Below are 22625 nucleotides of genomic sequence, written 5' to 3' on the forward strand. Positions count from 1 at the left end.
TTAATTATTGAAACTAGATTGACTCTAAAAAATAAAAGTAAAATCTATCCTAGATTTATTTAGATATTTATTCATTTGTGACGGATTTATCGAATAATATATATAGAGTTATATGATTTAACGATAGATGGGTAAAGAAAATGATATGGTTTTGGTGGTTTTTCCTCTATACTTTGCTTGCTTCCGCATGTTGGAAATTAATATAATATTGACAAAGAAACCGAAATGGAAGGGAAAAGAAAGGTTGAATTTTCAAATAAGCACAATTTATAGGTGCCACGGAAAATGTGTACACTCCATTCTCCACACGCCATCTTATTAAAACTTATATTTTATGAATAAAGATTAATTGAATGTAAAATATACATACTAATTATTATAATGAGATAATATTTGGATATAGTAAAATATTTTAAAAAAAATATAACCTACTAGTATACCAAATATTAATCCTTTTTATAAATAGTTATAAAAGTGTGTAAAACTACAATAATATAAGTGAATTAGATTATTATCTATACTATTATTTGAGTTGATGTCACGAGTCAACTCAATACCAACTCAGTCAAGAGAATTATTAATATAACTTTAAATAAATTATATTATCATGAGAGTACTTTTGCGTTTTTAAAAATTAAAAATAAAAAAATTAACGATTCATATATTATTATTTAAGTAATACAATTCATTTTTGTGTAGAAAAATAAAACCAAAATTTGAGCATTTTTTATTAAGAAAGCTACAAAGTCAATTACATTATCAAAACAGAAAATATAATAATAAAGAAATTAGTTTAAAAAGAACTCAAAATGTTTTATGTTTTTGTAAAACTCAGCGTTTTTCCTTAGCTGTGTCCGTCGCCTATCTTCTCTTCTCAGGCAAATTACACGCTGCAGTTTCGTTTCCTCTCTTAAATCTCTCTTTCTCTCTCCCTTTCAAAAATTGCGCTCAAATCTTATTCCTCTTCGCAGGTTCTTGGCTGAAGGTATGCCATCTTCTTTATGTTCATTTAAAGCTCTTTCTTTTCTTCTTGTTCTTTACTTGTCTCACATTTTAACCGATAATTTTGGCAATTCCCTAGAATTTTGATTTAATTTTTGTACTGTTTAATACCCTTTTGTTCTTTGTGCTGAATTAGTGGTGGGTTTTATCTGAAAGTGAAGCAGGGTTGGTTATACAAGTTTCTTTCGGTTCATATGCCTGAATTTTTTTGCCTTTCCTTGTTTCTTTATTTTTAATTTTTTTTCTGGGTTTGGGATTAAGTTGAAGTGAATTACAAGTATCTTTTTCTGTGATGATGTAATTCTATCGATTCAGGGCAATGAAAATGTAATCTGGTGCCACGTTTTGTTTGTAAATGTGCTTGATTCTTGTGCTTGTTGATTTTGGAAATATGTGCCCATTTATACTATCAAGTCAGGGTTTTGGTGTGGATGATATTTCAATGTTAGGAAATGGTTGTCTCTATGTTCTTTGAAGTTGCCTGTGCTTCATATCAATTTTGATACTTGAACACTGTAAAGATAATATGCAAGTATGTCGATTATAGCTTCTGTAAGAGGTTAATTGCAATATCATTGCAGATTTTTATGTTGGGTTTATGTTTGAGCATAATTTCATGAAATACATGATAAGTTATTGACTTATCTTTTGTGGAGTTCAATACATTGTCATTTTTAGGTAAGTCTCTGCTAGCAGTAGAGAAAGGTTTTTTTTTCAGTCATTACAGTATCAGGCTCTCCATCGTTGTAACTTATATGCATTTTTGTGTGGATGCATATTAACAGATGCATTGTAGTGTTAGGAATTCAGTTTTGTTCTTGCTTTTATTTCTTGGAGGTTCTTTTAGAGTTTTCTCATCAGGCTATCGGGTTGAAGGATAAAAACTTTAGGGTAACCAGCAATGATTGGGGTGGAAAAAGTTTTAACAGTAAAATTTTGGATCAAGCTGGAACTCTGAAATTCATTCTTGAGATTGTAGCTGGGCAGCGAATATTACATTTATACAATGTGAGAATTGTAAGGTTCCCAATAATGAATGTTTGAAGGTACTATTCATGTGCATCCTACTTTCTTAGAAGTTTGGAAGCAAGGCATGTGTTTAATCAAAATTTATCTCTTAGAGTATTCATTGTCAATGCTTAAATATTCCAAAACTTTGTTTCCTTCATTCTACCCCACTTATTTTGTCTGCATCCTTTATAAGCAATCTGGCTTCTTCTACCGTTCCATCTTCTGTCCCTTTCGTTAAGAAAATATATTCTGTTTCTAGGAGAAATTCAATGTAACAGAAACCAAGAAATTTTATTGTGAAAGTATGACGTTTGAAGTCCTGAACAAACAAAAAGCTGTTTGGAAACAAAAAAGAAAAACTATTTTGACTCCAAAATCTGTGATGAGTTACCGATGCTTTGGTGGTGAATTTCTTTCACAGTGATTTCAGTATCCTTTCAGTGTCTTATGGAGCAATTTTTCTTCTTTATAGGAAAATTTTTAAATTTGATGTATGGTTTTGTTTCACCTTCATCTTACGTATGATTGCTACTTCTTTTTTCTTTGGTATTGGTGACATTGACTAGCAGCATGATTTTCAATGAGTCATTGATGCTAATTGTGCTGCAAATGCTACTGAACACAAATATAGTGATTCTATTTAAATTATGATCTAACTGGACATTGATTAATGCATTACTTCTGAAGTCCAAAACTATTGATTTGGTTCTTACACACAAGTTATAAATTTGCTCTTTCAGATTGCATATTCCACTGCTGAGGTTGACATAGTAAAAATTTGTCAGTGAAGAATTGTTGGATTCGATGAAACCTTGGTTAGTATGTCTGGATTAATTGAAGGTCTTCCAGATGCTGTTGCCCTTAGATGCCTAGCACGAGTTCCCTTCTACCTATATCCTAAGTTGGAGCTTGTTTCCCGTTCATGGAGAGCTGCCATTCGTGGCTCTGAGCTGTTCAAAGCTCGACAGGAGGTTGGCTCAGCAGAGGAACTTCTTTGTGTGTGTGCAAACGATCCAGAGAATTTATGGCAGATGTATGATCCTCTCCGCGACCTTTGGATTACTCTTCCTGTCCTTCCCTCAAAGGTCAGGCACCTTGCCTACTTTGGTGTGGTCTCAACTGGTGGAAAACTGTATGTGCTTGGTGGTGGGAGTGATGATGTCGACCCTTTAACTGGTGACCAAGATGGGAGTTTTGCAACTGATGAAGTTTGGTCATATGACCCTATAATGCGTCGGTGGGCTCAACGTGCATCCATGGTCCTACCTCGTGCCATGTTTGCATGCTGTGTTTTGAAGGGAAAGATAATTGTTGCTGGTGGTTTCACCAGCTGCAGAAAATCTATCTCTCAAGCAGAAATGTATGATCCTGAGAAGGATGTCTGGATTCCAATACCTGATCTCCACCGCACACACAATTCAGCATGCTCAGGATTAGTTATCGGAGGGAAGGTGCATGTCCTGCACAAGGGGTTGTCAACAGTGCAAGTCCTGGACCACATAGGTTCTGGGTGGACCGTTGAAGACTATGGTTGGCTCCAGGGTCCAATGGCAGTTGTACAGGGAGCTCTGTACGTGATGAGCCATGGACTTATCGTCAAGCAGGAAAAAGAAGTTAGCAAGGTGGTGATTTCTGCTTCCGAGTTTCGTAGGAGAATTGGGTTCGCAATGACAGGACTAAGAGATGAAATATTCGTGATCGGAGGGGTGATTGGCCCTGATCGCTTTAATTGGGATGTCAAACCAATGTCTGACGTTGATATCTTGACAGTTGGGTGCAATAGACCTACATGGCGTCAGGCAGCTTCGATGACAAAGTGCCGAGGAACAATTTTTGGTTGCACGCAGCTAAGAATTTAGGTCCCCCACTTTTTTTTTCTTCTTTTAAAGTAGTCTGCTGGTTTTATTGTGAAAAGTGAACTCCTTATTTTGTTGAGGCATTGCAAATCTTCCTTATTGGAGATGAGAAATGAATGTTTCTTTCTAATGGTACCTTAGTTTTGTAAGCCATAATCTTGTCTTTGTTAAAAGTTAATGATCTGTTTCATGGCTTTTTCTGTCTTGACATGGAAAGAAAGAGAGGCGCAGGCTCTTGTCTTGCAAACAGAAATTAGAACAATATCTTACTCATTAGTAGGACAAATATATCTGACAAGGCAATAGTTTAGGCAATCAATTAATGATTTGGTGTTTTTTCTTCTTGTTTGTTTGGGGAGGTTAGGTACAGAGGGAGTAAATAATTAGTTTTAGACTTTAGATACAGCCATAGGGGGCTGAAGGTCTACTTTTGCTTTGTGCTTATGTGTTCAACATTGGTTAGACATCTTGTGTGAATTGCCTGGACCCTACGGCCGTAACGGAAGAGAGAGACAGAGTTAACCCAAGTTCTGGGGTCGGGGTCGGGGTCGGGGTCTGGGTCTGGGCCTTAAGGCTAAAAATCTCAATTCTTGGCATCTCATTTCATGAAAGGCTACTAATCACTAATGAGACTGAGTAAAAAAATTTACATCTTGGGATGTGAGCTTGGCTCAAGATTCAGGTTGGTACCCTAATTTTTTTTTTCAATTAGTTATTTGAACTTGGCTTTAAGGTTTAACTTGGTTTAAGTATCTAAACTTGACTTTTTGGTCCAAATAAATACTTATATGAATCAATTTGAATTATGAAGTTAAGTTCAGGTACCAATTTGAATAAAAAAGCTAAGTTCAAGTGTCATGGACATACAAACCATCCCATAGAGATTAATTAATTAAATGAAACTTATTTAACTCACTTGAATTGGTCCGATTTATGGAAGTTCAACTGTTATCTTGTAGAGTTTAAATATCATTTGTAAGCAGTCCATTCATAGTTATTGAATATAGTTAACATCATTTGCTCAAACATCTTGTATGGCATTACTTTCTTGTGGCTTTTCTGTTTGATTCAAGTTCTTTTTTTAGTTTGTTTTTGCTTTATTTCATTGCTTTAGAGAATCTCTTTTGTGAATTCTCACTTTTGAGAGTAAAATTGGCTTAGGTAGATTTGAAGCAAAGGAATCAACAAAGTCGCGCAGTTTGTTAGATTAAAGTTTTATCTCCGTGACACAAGCACCTAATTGGACTAAAAAAGTTTAATTACCAAATTGAATCTTGAAGCAAAGTTTAGATATTAAAATGTATATTTACCCAAAGATTCATAGTGTCCAACAATCCAACAAACCGAAAGGGCCGTAGCTACTGCCAGCACCATTGTCATAATTTATTCTTAGTTACATGAGTGAACACTCGAAAGCTTGATGGTGGGATTGCCCCCAAGTGCCTCGGTCAATAACTCAAACTACTAATGAATTTGGGGGAGAGAGAACAGAAAAGAGGGCCTATAACACTAGCTAGCCTTGTGGGGATCCTTTGGCAGTGAAACTTCAAAGTGAAGAAGGTGGTTTTTAAAAACTGGTCCTTTGTTACAACCCCCATCCTATTGCGTATTTAGTATAATCGCCAAATGGCACCGCCGACAAGTAGAAACTTGCCATGCCACGCCAGCAAAGTTTTTTTTAAGATAAATTTGGGTTTGAGTTTGAAAGGGACATGGCTGTGTGTGGCTGCGCCTGTCAAAGAAAAATCATGGAGTAGATAAGGCTAATTAGGTCGTCCACGGTGACACGAACCATAAAACCAGACAGACTTTTCCCGAGTTTTCTTGTAGCACGCATTTGTAACTTTCTCATCATCCAAACAATTAAAAGAAAGAAAGAAAACGTGAAGGACAATGTTTCTTTCAAATAGGTGAGATGAATGACGGTAACTGGCTAGCTAAACAAGGAATCTTAGTTTATGCAAATATTTAGCATATAATCAATCGATGCTCTAATGGGACGTACTAGGACTTTCTTTCTTCCTTTTTAACGAGACTGGATAAATAGATGCTCCATTTCTTTATCAAAGTTATTTTTTTTTCTGTAGGAATAAAGCTACTTACTTACATACCGCTGTAGCAATCATCTTTAAACATCAAAAAAAATAATATATGTTGGCTGAATGGGATAGTGCCAAGGAATGTAGGTAATATCTAATCTTTTTAGTATAAGAAATGAGTATGTTTTATGCTTTCTCAAACTTTATATTCGAATGTAAAAATATTTTGTATTTGCATGTCCTCATGAATACATAAAAAGGATCAAACTTACGCTTTTACTGCAAAAAAAACCCCACTAATTCTCATGCATAGTTGCATAGGCCTCTTTCTCCTTAAATACTACTCTCAACTTCAAAACTGAAAACTCTACCCTTTTGAGCTAAAGCTTTTCTTTTTTTCTTTCACCTTTTTCCGTGTCTTTTGCAAATTCGTGGCGATTTTGCGGGGTTGAGTGAACTGAAGCTTTTGTTTTTATCAATATTTTGATTTTATTTACCTGGAACTCCCAGGAGTGTAGGATCAATGATCATGTGCTGTGGATGATGTATGTTATGATGGGTATCGATTCCTTTCCTTGTTGAAGCAGTTGATCCACCAAACTGACACAAAAAGACAAATAGAAATAGGGAAACTGACTTCATTTGTTTATTTACTGTTCTGTCATGGAGCCTATGGAGATTTAGGGATCCATTTCAATTCCCCACCACAGTATGTGTTTTGTTTTGGTTTTTTTATATAAGAAAATTGCAAGGATTTGCAATAGATTTTCACCATTCTTCCCTTTGCTTTTCTGGGTTTTTTTCAGTTGTTTTTCAAGTTACATTTCTGATAAGACAGGCAAAGTTATGTTGAGGAATAGGTCCAGGGCAGTGACCAGCAAGCAGCAACCATTAATGGCTGATCACAGTTCTCAATCGTCGTCCCCCTCACAGAATCACACCACACCAATCCCATCTTTCTTTGGTTCTCCAAGATTCAAAGCTTTCACTACAAAATGTCTCCCCGACACTGAACCTGTTGTACTCAAGAGCCCTACTTCAATCCTCGACAACAACAAGCCATTGTTTACCTTTGGCAACCTCTTTGGTTTCGATTTAAACCAATCAAAATCCCCCAAAACATCCATCTCACTCAATAACAAGCGCCACCACACAACCCAAACATCGGAACCAAAAGGTGTTGGTCTTGCCATAGTCGATACTCTCAATGATAAGCCAACTAAAGACAACAAGGTTCCTCCCAAGACAAGTAACAACAAGGTTTTATTTGGGACCAAGCTCAGAGTTCAGATTCCTTTCAATTGGGGTGTTCCCGTTAAAGAGATGGAGTTGTCTGAGGATTATACATGCGTGAAATCCCACGGACCTAATCCCAAAACAACCCATATATATGGTAGCTGCGTTGTAAAGAGCTACTGCAGTAGTGTATTGGATGAGCTCAAGTGTGCAGCAGAGAGTGATTTCCTCAGCTTTTGTCACACATGCAAAAAGAATCTTGAACAGAAAATCGACATTTACATTTACAGGTTCGGTCCCTTTGTCATGCTTATGAAAAATCCAAACATGTATTTGAATCCTGTTTGTTCTGAATTTGATTGCTTGTGCTATAATGCAGAGGTGAGAAGGCTTTTTGCAGTCAAGAGTGCCGCTATCAGGAAATGGTACTGGATGGAGAAGAGAAATAAGAATTTTTCATTTCATCACTACTTTAGATCATAAAATTATTTTCAAGTTTGATAATGATTCCATAAACCAAATCTCTTTGTAGTGTTTAATTTAGCTTTGGTTTTTAAAAACCCTCTCCACTGCAGATAGTGATAAGAGAGGATGAGATGATGTAGATTTAATGTTAATTATTTATATGACTGCCAATAGCCTTTATTTCCTCAATCATCATATTGAGATTCCAACTTATAATTAAATTAAGCTATGGTTGATTACAGGAATAAAAGAATTAAATATTAGCAGTAGTTGGGAAATTTTGGATACTTTGTGCAGAGTTACCAACAAAGAAGCTTTTTCAACGTGAATTATCAACCCACATCATTGCCAGGTCCCTCTACGGTTGTCCCATTTTTTTTTTTCACAAAAAAAAAGAACTATGCCAATCATGATGATAAAGAAGAATAATGATGGTGTCCCTCATACAAAGCATTGACAAATACGGTAAAATCCTATGATTTGTTGTATTGATCAAGTATGGTTTAGATAGTAACCACGGCATAAGCAAAGATTAGGAAGGTTACAAAGGAAATGGATCAAAAATGATACATGTCATCATCCACCCCTGAAAACAGCTACCACCTTGCCTTTAATTGAAACCAAAATATGCAGGTGATACTTGAGTATGTCCGAAAATGCATTGAATCTTTTTGTCAATAACAAAATTGGTGGAAACAAGTAAAAGAAAAAACCCCAACCATAGGCCATTGAGATTAAGGGATCAGGAACCAAGGTGGTATAAGGTTTTAACATCATGGACCAAGCCCCTTTGATGTTTGTGAGTTTAGATGGCTAATCTTTTCCATTTGATCAAAGGCTTGAATCTTTTAATATCGGAAAGGAAACTAAGAGCCATTTACCAAAGGGAGCCAAGCCCCTACTCCACTCTTTGGTTAATCCATTTAATCTTCTATGAAAGAAAGCAGCCCCCATGTCTGGTGGCTACGAGATTAGGCATTAGGTTTGGGTACTGTTGTTTGAATTTAATATAAGATAAAATATGGTGAACGGTGGTGCTTGATTAGATGGGCCGATTCGATTTACTTCTACCCATATGCCTTGTCGCTCGCTTTGTATGGAAACTATGGTCCAAAAACTCATTCAACCCGCATTAATTGATCTCATTTATGTGATTGGCCCATCAAATAATGAAAACAAAACAAAGACATGGTAGGGACCGGGACCGGGACCGAAGACCAGAACAGCTCCCTTTTATTCCGGGGATAACTAGCTGGTTCACACATGCACGATCAGCAAATCACAATTTAAGGCTAACAGTGATAAAGACCCAAGTAACGTTACGACTAAAATACGATAATATAATATTTCCATTAAATTCATATTTCAACGCACTTAAAGCATTCATAATGCATAAATAAATAAAAAGTGAGAAACACCAGTACCAAAAGAACATACTGCACTTTGAAGTTTGAACATTAACATGGCACTTTAACCAAAACATAAGACCCTGCTCAAACTACTCAACAAACAACAGACACTGAAAACAAACATTCCCGAGACAGTCCCTGGATACAGATGGTTTCCTAAAGGCTTGCATTAAAGACATCTAACACGAGCACATCTCTACTTTTAACAAAAAGCCTTCTGAAATACTTATCCCAGTGGCTACCTGTTGAAGAAGATTATATTAGAGAAGATCGTTAGTAATAGTTTTATCAAAGATTTCTAAAACAAACATGATTATCTAAAATCAATATCATGGAAAAGAAAATACCTAGTAAGTAGCTTGGCACAGTCGACAATCTCCATGACAGATGGCTCTATGAAACGTTACAGAGTGGCATTACCCACTAGGATGAACAAGACACAAACAACACTTTCAACTGGACATGGAACTGATTAACCTAACAAGCTTCAGAGGTGACAAATAACCACTTTACTTTTTTCCCTTCCTACCTTTTCCTTCATAAAAAAACAGAAAAAGATGGCGAGGAAGAGAAATCCCAAGTAAAAGAAAAGAGTATTTTGAGGATATTTGATTGTTAAGCAGCCAATTGAAGGCAATGCTGGAGAGAGGAAAAGAGTTGCAAAACAAAGAAAGAACATCTAGGATGGCTAATTTAGACTAGGTTGTAAAAAGAAACAAAGGGGCTAATCCAAGTTAGACAATTAGAAACAAAGGACACTAAAGTCTAGACCAAGGAAAGAAGGATAATGGGAAAAAGAATAAGAAAAGAAACCTAAGGATTTGGGGTAAGCAATTTAGAGGTGAATCTACAAACTACAGTTATATACATTGTATCAGACGCTTAAGGAAGACACTAGCTTAAAGACAACAACTGAACAGACACTAACCGCTGAGGACTTGATATAGTAAAGTTTCATATAACATGTACATAGTTTCCTTCAAGTCCATGATTTAAGAAGGCAGTCATCAGTGCGATTTCATGTCATCGAAAGAGAGCACACAATGTTTGATTCTAATGTAAGCTCCCCTTTAGCTTCCTGAATAGTTTGAGTCATCTTCCATCCAAGCTTATAAAACCTGTATATCATGTACCTTGTGCATCTTGTCATTTTCTCGTAACCAACACCAAACTCTCATAAACCATCATAAAGCAAAATCTGGAGATTGTCGACCTACCATTGCCATAAATTCATACTGACTCATGCTACCAACCATCTTATTCAACCTATATACAATCTAAAACTAACTTCGGAAATTTGCACAGTAAACTTATTTACAGGAGCTGAAAAACTCCTACACTCTTTTCAGTCATCGGTATTGTCAAGATTGAGAATGCGACGCAAAGCCTTGGTCGCAGAGTCAGCACTACAAAAAACTTCAGCTACAGAAGGGTCAAGCTCCCTGGTAGGAGATGCAGGTGCAGACTTGGCAGTTTGGTGAACATCAACAATGGGGTAAGCAGCAGGCAAATCAAGAGACACTGTCCTCTTCACCCGAAGAGAGAATTTGGGTATTGGCAAAGAACTAGGCGGTGGTGAATTGGAATAAGCAGGTCCGGCCCAAAGCTCAGAGTACAGAAAACCTTCCCCAGGGATTTCCACATTAAAGGGCTTCTCATTTCTAGGGGCTCCATTGCAATTGATAGGAATAGGAGAGCTTTTCCTTGTAGCTTTCGAATGTGTTCCATCAGCAAAAGGAGATGGCGTTTTTGGGGAAGATGATGAAGAGGGAGGGGAAGATAGCCGTTTGGTTAAAGGAGTAGAGCTATACTTAAACGGGGTCGGGAGTAATCCTGCTCCAGACTGAAAAGTCCTACAATTAACCCCTCTGAAATTTCTAGATGGTTGTGATGACCCAAATCTGGCAGGCCCATGTGGCTTCACCCTGCTACAGTACTGATTCCTATGCTGCGCTACCACAACAAGAGTCTCCATACTTTTTCCTTAAATTTGATGATAAAAACCACAGATTCAACAACACAGTTCGGTCCTATTACAACCCAACAGAAAAAAAACAAACCAAATCCTTCTAAAATCCCCTAAATCCTTGTTACAGATCACTGAAATATAATAAAGGAAACAACTTTAAGGCCAAATCATGCCCAGAACAACATCGTAAATTTCTCCGCCATCGCAGATGCGATAAGATGGTACTAAAATCGAAGTGATTTACTTACTGGATCAGAAAACCCCTTAGATTCAAAGGAAAATCACGGGAAATAACAAAAATTCACAACTTTATAACCTCGAATCAGAAAGATCTTCATAGATCAGTCATCAAACTGTAACAAAAACAAATTACAAAACCATAAAAAATAATTCAAAACTTAAACTAAAAGCAAGCATAAATTACAGGGTAAATTTCTCGAGAAAAAAAAACTTAAGGAGTGGAAAAATTACCGGAACAGTTCTGGAGTGAAGTGATGTGATATTCGTTAGATCTGAGAAGGGAGTGAAAGTTTTTTCTTCTTTCTTTTTCTTGTTCTTCTTCTGGGGAAGGATGATTTCATGTAAACTAGTGTTGGGTGAATGATTTTATCCTTCGGTTTCAGGATTTTTTAATAAAAAAATTGTTTTGGGGGCTCAAATCATCAAAATGCCATGGAGATGAGATTGTGGAGAGCGTTAGAGAGAGAGAGAGAAAGGCAGCAAAGTCCCACGGATCTGAAATGACTTTCTCACAGTTAGATTTAAATATTGTACAGGTACTAGGGGGTTGCTCTTTCACGCTTGGTTTTACGAAACTAGTCCTCGTTTTCAACCCTATTTACGATTTTGACATTTTGTCTTTCTTTGGAATGCATCCCAAACAAAATTAGAAAGTAAAAAAAGGTGGTTAAGTATCCATTCCTTCCTTGTGATTAACACTTTTTAAGTTTTAGGGTAAACTATCACCTATACTCGTCGAATCATAAAAAAAAACTCATTTTAGACACTAAAAAATAAAAATTGGTAATTTAAACACTTACGTTACATAATTCAATTATTTTGATTTGTCAGAAATCTAACGTGGCAGTTAAATAAATAGTTATAATAATTAAAACAAAATTTAATCACCATATTTATAGCTTTTCTCAAAACTATAATCCAGCAATGGCCATGCCACCTTTCTCCTTTAGATAGTTGCAATGATACCATTTAGCCAAACATTTTAATGGGACATGATGAGAAAATATAGAAGAAAGAGAAAGAAAAGAGCTTGATTGCCATCTCTGTTGGAGCAAGATCTGATACATCTCTATAACTTAGGGTGAGTTTGGATGGGCGGTGCGTTTAGCTGCGGTTAGTGTAAAAACAGCGGTGGCGGTGAGATTAGATACTGTAGCGATACTGTAGCGTGAGACAAAAAGTAAGTTAAACGCACCGCACCGCAGTCAATCGCCCATCCAAACGAAGCCTTAGTTTGCCTGCAATTTCTGAAAATTTTGTAATTTAAGAGGAGAATATGGCAGAAAAATAAGTAAAGAAGGAAAGACACTGAGATCACATGATATTTCATAATATTTAAAGAATGTAAACAAGCAACCAGCTAACAAAGGCTTCACACCATCTCGTCTAAACATGGCGTACACCATAAAAGTATGAGAGTTGAGACGCATACCTTCCAATCAACCTGGGCATTTGCTTTAGCAGAATTTTAATCCCGAGGGGTGTGAGATTTTTATTTTATTTAATATTAGTATGAAATTTAAATTTATTATTATATATTTTTTAGAATTTTTTATAATGAAGATCAAATTAAAAATATTTGTAAATTTTAAAAATTAATTTTTTAAAATTATGATTAAATTAATATAATATGTAAAAGTTGAGGGCTAAATTTATCATTATATCAATTTTTTTAATTGGTTTACCTTAAATTTTTAAATTTTTTTTTTATGTTTTGATTCATCTTCAGTCTTTTCTTAGTATATATTTTTCTTCTAATTTTTCTTGTTGTTTATAAATTTTTAGCGTTAATAGTAGTTTCATTTTTTTAAAATTTATTTAAACACAATTAATAATAAATCAAAATTCCTTCTTAATCCACGTGTATACCCGTTTACAATTAATTATTTTTTAAAAATAAAATATATATTTTTATTCTTTTTATAATAACTTTAATAATTCTTAAAAAAATATTATTATTTTTTAATTTGATAAATTTTAAAAAGAATTAATTAAATATTGATATGTCATCCACATGTATGTCATATTAGTAAAGTCATAATTAGCTTTTCTATTTATTTTTGAAGTGATTTGATAAATAACGCAAAATTAAGGACTAAAAGAGACGGAAATTAAACGATGAATTAGAATGACTTTTTTTTTAAGTTAAAAGAGTTAAATAAATCATTTCCCCTAAAAATAAATTTACAAGAGCCTTCTTTTTGGACAAGAAGGAAGCATGCAAAACAAGAAGTATAAAAGGACATTACGTTAACCTAACCCAACTTAAATTAACTTTTTCATGTATAATTTATATAATATAGAACTCGAATATAAATACTTCAAATCTCAAATTTTGAACTTTAATATCTTAATTATGTTAGAATTAAGTGACTCGAATCCTTATTTAAATAAAATACAGTGGTAAAATAAAATAAAAGAAGAATCCATATAGAATTACACTTCTTTTATTTTATTTTAGAATAAGGTTTTTTAAACCTTATTAAATTCCATCTATTTAATATTGATTAGAATAAGATGTTTCAATTTTACTAGAATGTGGCTTTACAAGCCTATAAATAGACATAGTTTATTCCTTTTGTAATAATTCGAATTCGAAATAGTGAATTTTCTTCTCCTCTGCCCGTGGTTTTTTCTCGAAAGGGTTTCCACGTAAAAATATGTGTATTCTTTATTTTTTTATTTTTTTATTTTTTTTTCAAATTGGTATCTGAGCTTCCGAGTTGTTCATGTCGATCACGGTTATGACGTCTTTGAAGTATAAAATTCCGCTGTTGGATCGCAACACCAGATTTGCGTTATGGCAGATAAAGATGCAAGCAGTTCTTGCGCAGATGGATCTGGAGGATGCCCTGCTAGGGATAGATAAGATGCCTTCGACATTAACAGATGAAGAGAAGAAGCGTAAGGATCGAAAGGCATTAACACAATTACATCTGCATTTTTCCAACGAAATTTTGCAGGATGTGATGAAAGAGAAGACTGCCGCTGCATTATGGAAGAGGCTAGAACAAATATGTATGTCGAAAACTCTAACAAGCAAGTTACATATGAAGCAGCATCTTTATGCTCATCGTTTGGAGGAAGGTGCGTATGTGCACGAACACTTAACAGTTTTTAAAGAAATTCTCTCAAACTTGGAGGCCATAGAGGTTCAGTATGATAAGAAAGATCTAGGGTTGATTCTACTTTGTTCGTTGCCCTCGTCTTATTCAACCTTTAGAGACACGATTTTATATAGTCACGAGTCTCTCACAGTTGATGAGGTTTATGATTCTTTAACCTCGTATGATAAGATGAATCATCTTGTGGTTAAACCGGACTCTCAGAGAGAGAGTCTCATTGTTCATGAGAGACAATATCAAAATGCTGATAATGATCGTGGTAGGACACAGGAACGGAATCCTCGTGGTAAATCTAAGGGTAAATCAAAGTCTTCAAACAAAGGTAAAACTTGTAACTTCTGCAAGAAGAAAAGGCACATTAAATCTGAGTGCTATAAGCTACAGAACAAGATTAAAAGGGAGGCTGCAAATCAAAAGGGAAAACAACCAGAAAATTCTAAAGTAAGCGAAGAGTGGATACTTGATTCAGGCTGCACCTTCCATATGAGTCCTAATCAGGATTGGTTTACAACTTACGAAACAGTGTCTAAATGTGTTGTTTTGATGAAAAATAATGCTTCATGTAAAATCGCAGGTGTTGGAACAATTAAAGTTAAGATGTTTGATGGAGTTGTCAGAACACTTAGTGACGTTTGACATGTTCCAGAATTGAAAAGAAATTTAATTTCATTGAGTACTCTTGATTCAAAAGGGTACAGATACACAGCTGAAAGTAGGGTTTTAAAGATTTCCAAAGGTTCCCTTGTTGTGATGAAAGGGCAGAGAAAGACTGCCAAGTTATATATTTTACAAGATTTTACTGTTACTGGTGATGCAGCTGTCGCTTCTTCTTCCTTGTCAGATGATGATATTACTAAACTTTGGCATATACGCCTAGGGCATATGAGTGAGAATGGCATGACAGAATTAAGCAAAGGAGGACTTCTAGATGGACAAGGAATTTGCAAATTGAATTTCTGTGAGCATTGTGTTTTTGGGAAGCAAAAAAGAGTTCGATTCACCAGAGGAATCCATAACACGAAGGAAACGCTAGAGTATATTCATTCTAAACTGTAAGGGCCATCTAGAGTGCCTTCAAGAGGTGGAGCTAATTATATGCTAACATTTATTGATGATTTTTCCAGAAAAGTTTGGGCTTTCTTCTTGAAGCAGAAAAGTTAATAGATTGTTCCAAATAAAATACCTCCGTACAGACAATGGCTTAGAGTTCTGTTCTGATAAGTTTAATAGATTATGCAAGTTAGAAGGGATCGTGGGACACTTGACAGTTTGTCATACTCCACAGCAAAATGACGTTGCAGAACGAATGAACAGAACGATCATGGAGAAGGTTCGATGTATGTTGTCAAATGCCAACTTATCAAAGTCGTTTTGGGCTAAAGCAGCCTCTACTGCATGTTTTTTGATCAACCGATCCCCATCCGTTTCCATTGAGAAAAAGACTCCACAAGAGGTATGGTCTGGTAATCCTGCTAATTATTCTGATTTAAAGATCTTTGGGTGTCCTGTGTATACTCATGTTGATAATGGAAAATTGGAACCGAGATCCATTAAATGTGTTTTTCTTGGTTATAAAGCTGGTGTAAAAGGGTATACATTATGGTGTCCTAAAAATAGAAAAGTTGTGATTAGCAGAGATGCTGTTTTTGATGAAACTGCTATGCTACCTAACTTATCTTTTAAAGGCTCTTCCAATAAAGAAAATCAAGAGCATGTGGAGCATCAGATTAATACAGAGTCGACTCTTCAAGCCAGTACAAAAATTGAGAATAGATATGCTTCTTCACCACAATACTCTATCGCCAAAAACAGAACTAGAAGAGAAATTAGACCTCCAAAGAAGTATGCCGAGGCTGATCTAGTTGCTTATGCTTTAAATGTGGCTAAAGATATAGATGCTAATCAAGAGCCATCTAATTATTCTGAGGCGATTAGCTGTAAAGACTTAAAAAAGTGGATGTTTGCTATGCAAGAGGAGATAGAATCACTCCACAACAACAGAACATGGGATCTTGTAAAACTTCCTAAAGGTAAAAAGGCTGTTCACTGTAAATGGGTGTTTAAAAAGAAAGAAGGGACTTTAGGAGTTGAAGAACCCAGATATAAAGCAAGGCTTGTTGCAAAGGGTTACAGTCAAATTCCAGGAGTGGACTTCACAGATGTGTTCTCCCCAGTTGTTAAGCATAGTTCGATTCGAGTTTTGCTTGGTATTGTGGCCATGCATGATTTGGAGCTTGAGCAGTTAGATGTAAAAACTGCATTTTTGCATAGAGAACTTGAGGAGGATATTTACATGCAACAACGAGAACTTGATGAGGATATTTACATGCAACAACCAGAGGGTTTTACAGTCTTAGAAAAAGAGGAATATGTTTGCTTGCTGAAAAAGTCCATTTACGGTTTGAAACAGTCACCAAGACAGTGGTACAAGAGGTTTGATTCCTTTATGACTTCTCATGATTTCAAAAGAAATAGTTTTGACAGTTGTGTTTGCTTTAAGAAAAACAGTGATGGTTCTTTTGTGTATCTACTTCTTTATGTTAATAACATGTTGATAGCAGCAAAAGATAAAAGAGAGATAAGAAAGGTCAAAACCCAACTAAGTGAATAATTTGAGATGAAAGATTTAGGACCAGCAAAGAAGATACTTGGTATGGAGATTCTCAAAGATAGAAAAGCAAGTAAATTGTACCTAAGTCAGAAGGGGTACATTGAAAAAGTTCTTTGCAGGTTCAATATGCAGAATGCTAAGCCTGTTAATACTTCTTTAGCAGCCCATTTCAGACTTTCATCAACTTTGTCTCCACAATCATATGATGAGATTGAGTACATGTCACATGTTCTATACTCTAGTGTAGTGGGATCTCTTATGTATGCTATGGTTTGTTCACATCCAGATTTATCATATGCAGTTAGTGCAGTTAGCAGATATATGACTAATCCCGGTAAAGAACATTGGAAAGCAGTTCAGTAGATTTTAAGATATTTACGAGGTACTACTAATGTTTGCTTACAGTTTGGAAGAACTAGAGATGAAGTAATTGGGTATGTTGATGCTGATTTTGCTGGAGACCTTGATAGAAGAAGATCTCTCACAGATTATGTCTTTACAATCGGAGGTTGTGCAATTAGTTGGAAAGCCACTTTACAAACTACAGTCGTTTTGTCTACCACTGAAGCTGAGTACATGGCGATTACTGAGGCTTGTAAAGAAGCTATTTGGTTGAAGGGACTCTTTAGTGAACTTAATGAAGACCTTCAAATTAGCATAGTATTTTGTGACAGTCAGAGTGTCATCTTTCTTACAAAAGATCAAATGTTTCATGAGAGAACAAAACACATTGATGTTCGGTATCATTTTGTTCGTGATATTATTGCTCGTGATGATATTGTTGTGAGCAAAATTAGTACTCATGAAAATCCTGCAGATATGATGAGTAAGTCACTTTCTATAACCAAGTTTGAGCATTGCTTAGACTTGGTTGGTGTTCATTGTTGAAGTTAAACCCTTAAGGGGTTTTATGGAAGAGGTGGAGAACTTGTTCGTTGAGAGTTCGCGATGAAAAACTTGTTCATTGAGAATTCGTATCAAGGTGGAGATTGTTAGAATTAAGTGATCCAATCCTTATTTAAATAAAATACAGTGGTAAAATAAAATAAAAGAAGAATCCATATAAAATTACACTTCTTTTATTTTATTTAATAATAAGGTTTTTTAAACCTTATTAAATTCCATCTATTTGATATTGATTAGAATAAGGTGTTTCAGTTTTACTAGAATATGGCTTTACAAGCCTATAAATAGACATAGTCTATTCCTCTTGTAATAATTCGAATTCGACATAGTGAATTTTCTTCTCCTCTGCCCGTGATTTTTTCCCGAAAGGATTTCCACGTAAAAATTTGTGTGTTCTTTATTTTATTTTATTATTTTTATTTATTTTTTCTCAAATTAAAATCTCGTTGACATCAAATTAGTTATTTAATTATTCACACGTAAAATTTTACATATCTTTTTTATTTTATTATTATTATTATTTTTTTATTTTCGCTCAAGCAAAGCTTAAAGGAAGAAAAATTTCCATACAAAAAAAATTAAAAAATGAGAAAGTTGTATAGTTTGATACAAGTATCAATTTCAAATTTCAGTATATCGAGGATTTGATCCATAAAAATATACATAAATGGGACTTTAGATCAAGTAGTCTTACATTCTTCGAGGAGGTAATGTAACATTATGAAATAATATTTCCTTATTTGGATTTTAAAGATTATCGTGAGTCAATAATCTTTTATTCCCATTAATGTCAAGATTCCAAAAGATGAGAGATAACCTCAGTACCACATTTTCCTTAGACAATCTAACAATCCTACGATAATGTGAGATTTTTACAACTTTATTTCTTTTTTAATGACTTTGATTATTTTATTTAAATCAAAATAAAACAATAATAACTAATAAATTAAATTCTCTAGTTATTTGGTATATTTTTTAAGTAACATTTTAAATATATATTATTATTAGTTGATAATTAAAAATTAAAAAATTAATTTTTTTTCTAGTTCATCCTACTTGAAAAGCTAAATTTATTATAACAATTTTACTATTTTTTAATAGTGTTAGTCAAATTTGTCCTTATATAGTCACAAGGAGCTGATTGTACAAAATCCTTTGCCTAAAACAAAATTAAATTTCGTACTAGGGAAGTAGAGCCACGATTGATAAAAAACGAAATTTCGCAATGAAAACAAAATGAAATAAAAGTAAAACAAAATAACAAAATTTTAAAGTAAAAAAGAAAACTAATATATTGAGAATTCTTGGACACGAGCCGATTTGAGTTTTGAATTGATCACAGATTTTGGATACCGTCACTTGATAGTAATAAGTTATAGGATCGAGAAATAGCATAAAGTCTCTAGTTCAATGGTAATCAATTATAGAGATTGAAGAACAGTCTCAAACATTTGATTCTTCTATAGTGGTACAGTATTAATTACAGGAACAATGTTATAGTTAACTCTTGTTAAACGAGTAACCCAAGATCAATTTCTACAACTTAATTCTTCAATAACTCAAGACAACGACTTCAAATGCATCAACCATTTAAACTAAATTACTAATCCTGGACATCACATAACAATATCGAATCAAACTACACCAATCTGTTTCGAAAAACCTAGCTTAAGTCAACCACTTCAATTGCACAAATCATTTAATCTAAATCACTAACAGCCTTGACATCACCTAACTGCATCAAATCAAACCATATTTCAGCTTGTATTCTAACCCTTTAGACATGCGATGCACCTATCCAGAAAATAATAAATAATGTACTGAAATTTGTAGCTTCCATGTCCAAAATTAATTAGAATAAAAGACAAGCATATTATCAATAGCATGTTTCAATAAAAAAAAAAAATTTCTTCTCATGACACTTTAATCAAGGAGAGGCCCTAGCTATTTATTTTTGTTCTGCAATTTCAGTTTATTTATTTTGAGAAAGAGATAGGTAGTTAATTTATTAGATAAATCTATTATTTATTGGGTGAGTAAAATTTCATTTGACTCGTAAAATTGAAAAAAGTTTAAATTTTAAATTATTTAAATTGAATTAATCGAGTTAATTAAATTAATTTGATTTTTTTTAATTTTAAGTTTGAATCGAGTTAAATTTTCGAATTCGAATAACTCAAATAAGTAAAATACCAAACCCTTTTACTTTTCCTCAAAAATTTTACTTCCCTTGTACCCCCAAATTTTTTTTCTTTTCTTTTCCCCAAAAAACTTATATTTCCCATTAAAAACTTTTACTTCCCCCAACCCCCCAAAAAAATTTCTTTTTTTTTCTCCCCAAAATTTTTACTTTCCCGCAAACTCCCAAAACCTTTTTTTTTTCCGAATATATATATCTATTATTTATATTATTGAATTATTTAATAATACCGAATCTTTATTAATTTATGTTAAAATTAAATTATTAATGATGTCATAAAATATTCGTGTTAAAATTTTTTGTTTGTATCAATTTCACATTTTATCTTTAAAATAATTTTATTAAAAAAATCACTTTTTTATATTTAATATATTTTTGAAATTTTAAAATACATGGTGACAAAATTAGAAGATAATTGAAGCAACTAACAAGCAAATAAGCTAACCCATACATAAAAGATTAATAAATAAATTATGAGGGGATGAAAGTTAATAACAAATTTAATTATGATGGGTGACAGTGACTAGGACTCAAAGTCATTTTTTTAATTTAACTCGTACAAATATAATCAATTTGATTCGATTTGAATTTCATCTCACCCGACTTGATTCGAAAAAATTTCAAATTGAGTTAGGATGATAAAATAGAAATCATCAACTCGATTAACTCAAAATTTATTTATTCGATTCGATCGGACGCTCACCCTTAATTATTTACAGTAAAATAAATAAATAAAAATAAATTCTATAAAAAATAATCTAATAAAATATATTTTTAATTAATTTTATTTTCCATCAATCAACTAATAAAATGTTACATTCAAATCAAATAAAAATAATATAATATATTTGATAAAATGTAAAAATCAAATGTTGCTAAACATCATTTTACACTGCCTTGTTCAAAGCAAAAAAAAAGTGGAATTTATCCAATAGAGATGTTTGGAGAAAAAAAAAAGGCAGCTTTGAATAAAGAAGTAACTTTGGGCACCGATTTTGGAAAAAAACAAATAACTATTTTAAACACAAAACACGTGCAACTAAATAAGGATTTTAGCCATTATGGGCTTACTGCATGTGCAACCTGAATGATAATGTATAAGCGTCAACATTTAATCGAGTCAAGTCGAACTGAGTTAAAAAATTTCGAGTCAGTTGAGTTGAAGAATTTTATTTTAATAATTGAACTCAATTTAAAAATTTTTCGAATTGAATCGAATCAAGTCAAGTCAAGTTAAGTCGAGTTAACAAATCATATTATTTATACTGAATGTTGCGTCTATATGAACTAATTATTTAACTAGTAGATGAAATACAAGATTATTTAACTACGTAATAAAGGTTCTTGGGTAAACATTTATCAAAATGACCTAGTTTTGCCTTTTAATTTAATGGTTTTGACTTTTAATTTTAGAAAAGATAAATATTTATCAAAGCGACGTAGTTTTATCTTTTCTTATTTGGATTTTTAGATAACTCGAATTGTGTAATTCATATTCGAGTCAAACCAAAAAATTTAATTTTTTTATTCAAGTTGATCCGAATAACTTAATTAATTCGAACTATTTAATTCAAAATTTAAATTTTATCGAATTTTTTCAATCGACACAATTTTACTCATTCCTAATAATGTTAGGAGTTGCTAAGCTATAAAATTTTTAAAATAGAGTTTCTTGTTTTAATGGCGATTTGCATTTTATTTCATTATTACAGTAAGGGATGAAATTGATTTGGAAAAAAAAAGAATTTTGAATCAATTTAAATAATTAAATTAATTTTTTGAGTTCAATTCGAGTTAAATTTTTACTGACTCGAATAATAAAAATGAGGTTGTTTCAAATTTAAGTGTAATTTCAATTTTAAAGTCTTTTATGGTTAAAAAAAAGCTTCAATTAAAGCTCTTTTTTTTTTTGAGTTTTTAACTTCATGCTGCTGCTGCCTATCCTCATTTTCTTCCCCCACCCTAAATTTGGAATCCTATTTAATATATATTTTTAATTAATATTTAAAAACTAAAAATACATTAATGAAACACGTAAGTATTATTTAATTATGATTATAAAATTTAAAAATGTATTATTAATATCTGAAATAATTAATAAAAAATTATAAATAATAGACTATGTCACCAGTAAAAAATTATGTAAAACATATATTTATAAATATCTATATAGAAGAAAAATAAAATTTTGATTCCATGAGAATTTAAAAAAAATTATTTTGAGTTTAAATTATATAAAAAATAATTAAAGGTTTAATATATTATTTGGTACCTATGTTTAATTTTTTTTTGTAGTTTTAGGTTAATTTGGTAAAAGTTAATTGTTAATATTTTATGTTTGAAGTTTTGATGATTTTCAGAATAAAATAAATTTAGTATTAATTGTGAATTGTGTAATTTTATATTTAATATTTCGAATACAATTCGATGAATGTGATTTAATTCTAGTTCTAAGGTTGATTTAATGAAAGCTAATTGTTAATAACTAATTATAAATTCTTATTAAATCAACTCTAAAATTCTAATTAAACACTAAAAAATTAACATGTTACATTC

The 22625-nt window shown here is 33.0% G+C and overlaps 3 protein-coding genes across 7 annotated transcripts; 2 read left to right on the forward strand and 1 right to left on the reverse strand.

Annotated features, from left to right (window-relative positions):
* Window positions 1-812: 812 nt before the first annotated feature.
* LOC107951329 (F-box/kelch-repeat protein SKIP30) lies at window positions 813-4064 on the forward strand. 2 transcript variants are annotated; one of them, XM_041075861.1, is made up of 3 exons: window positions 813-985; window positions 1879-2048; window positions 2754-4064. In XM_041075861.1, exon 3 carries the CDS (start codon window positions 2835-2837, stop codon window positions 3870-3872), a length of 1038 nt encoding a protein of 345 aa, XP_040931795.1. In that variant the 5' UTR covers window positions 813-985; window positions 1879-2048; window positions 2754-2834; the 3' UTR covers window positions 3873-4064. The 2 variants fall into 2 exon arrangements, with proteins under 2 accessions (XP_040931795.1, XP_016741826.1); XM_016886337.2 differs by lacking the exon at window positions 1879-2048 and having other exon boundaries at window positions 814-985.
* Window positions 4065-5877: 1813 nt separating this feature from the next.
* Window positions 5878-7798, forward strand: LOC107951312 (protein MARD1). 4 transcript variants are annotated; one of them, XM_041075864.1, is made up of 4 exons: window positions 5886-6055; window positions 6419-6617; window positions 6715-7434; window positions 7524-7798. In XM_041075864.1, exons 3-4 carry the CDS (start codon window positions 6755-6757, stop codon window positions 7591-7593), a joined length of 750 nt encoding a protein of 249 aa, XP_040931798.1. In that variant the 5' UTR covers window positions 5886-6055; window positions 6419-6617; window positions 6715-6754; the 3' UTR covers window positions 7594-7798. The 4 variants fall into 4 exon arrangements, with proteins under 4 accessions (XP_040931797.1, XP_016741813.1, XP_040931796.1 ...); XM_041075863.1 differs by lacking the exon at window positions 6419-6617 and having other exon boundaries at window positions 5878-6055; XM_016886324.2 differs by having other exon boundaries at window positions 5883-6055; window positions 6419-7434.
* A 1142-nt stretch (window positions 7799-8940) lies between these two features.
* On the reverse strand, window positions 8941-11735 carry LOC107951303 (uncharacterized). The gene is made up of 3 exons (XM_016886306.2): window positions 11459-11735; window positions 9366-11340; window positions 8941-9260 (listed from the first exon to the last, which is right to left on the reverse strand). The coding sequence occupies exon 2, from the start codon at window positions 10991-10993 to the stop codon at window positions 10364-10366; it is 630 nt and encodes a 209-aa protein (XP_016741795.1). The 5' UTR covers window positions 10994-11340; window positions 11459-11735; the 3' UTR covers window positions 8941-9260; window positions 9366-10363.
* Between the last annotated feature and the right edge of the window lie 10890 nt (window positions 11736-22625).

Source organism: Gossypium hirsutum, chromosome A08, assembly GCF_007990345.1.
Source record: "Gossypium hirsutum isolate 1008001.06 chromosome A08, Gossypium_hirsutum_v2.1, whole genome shotgun sequence".
Lineage (NCBI taxonomy): Eukaryota > Viridiplantae > Streptophyta > Magnoliopsida > Malvales > Malvaceae > Gossypium > Gossypium hirsutum.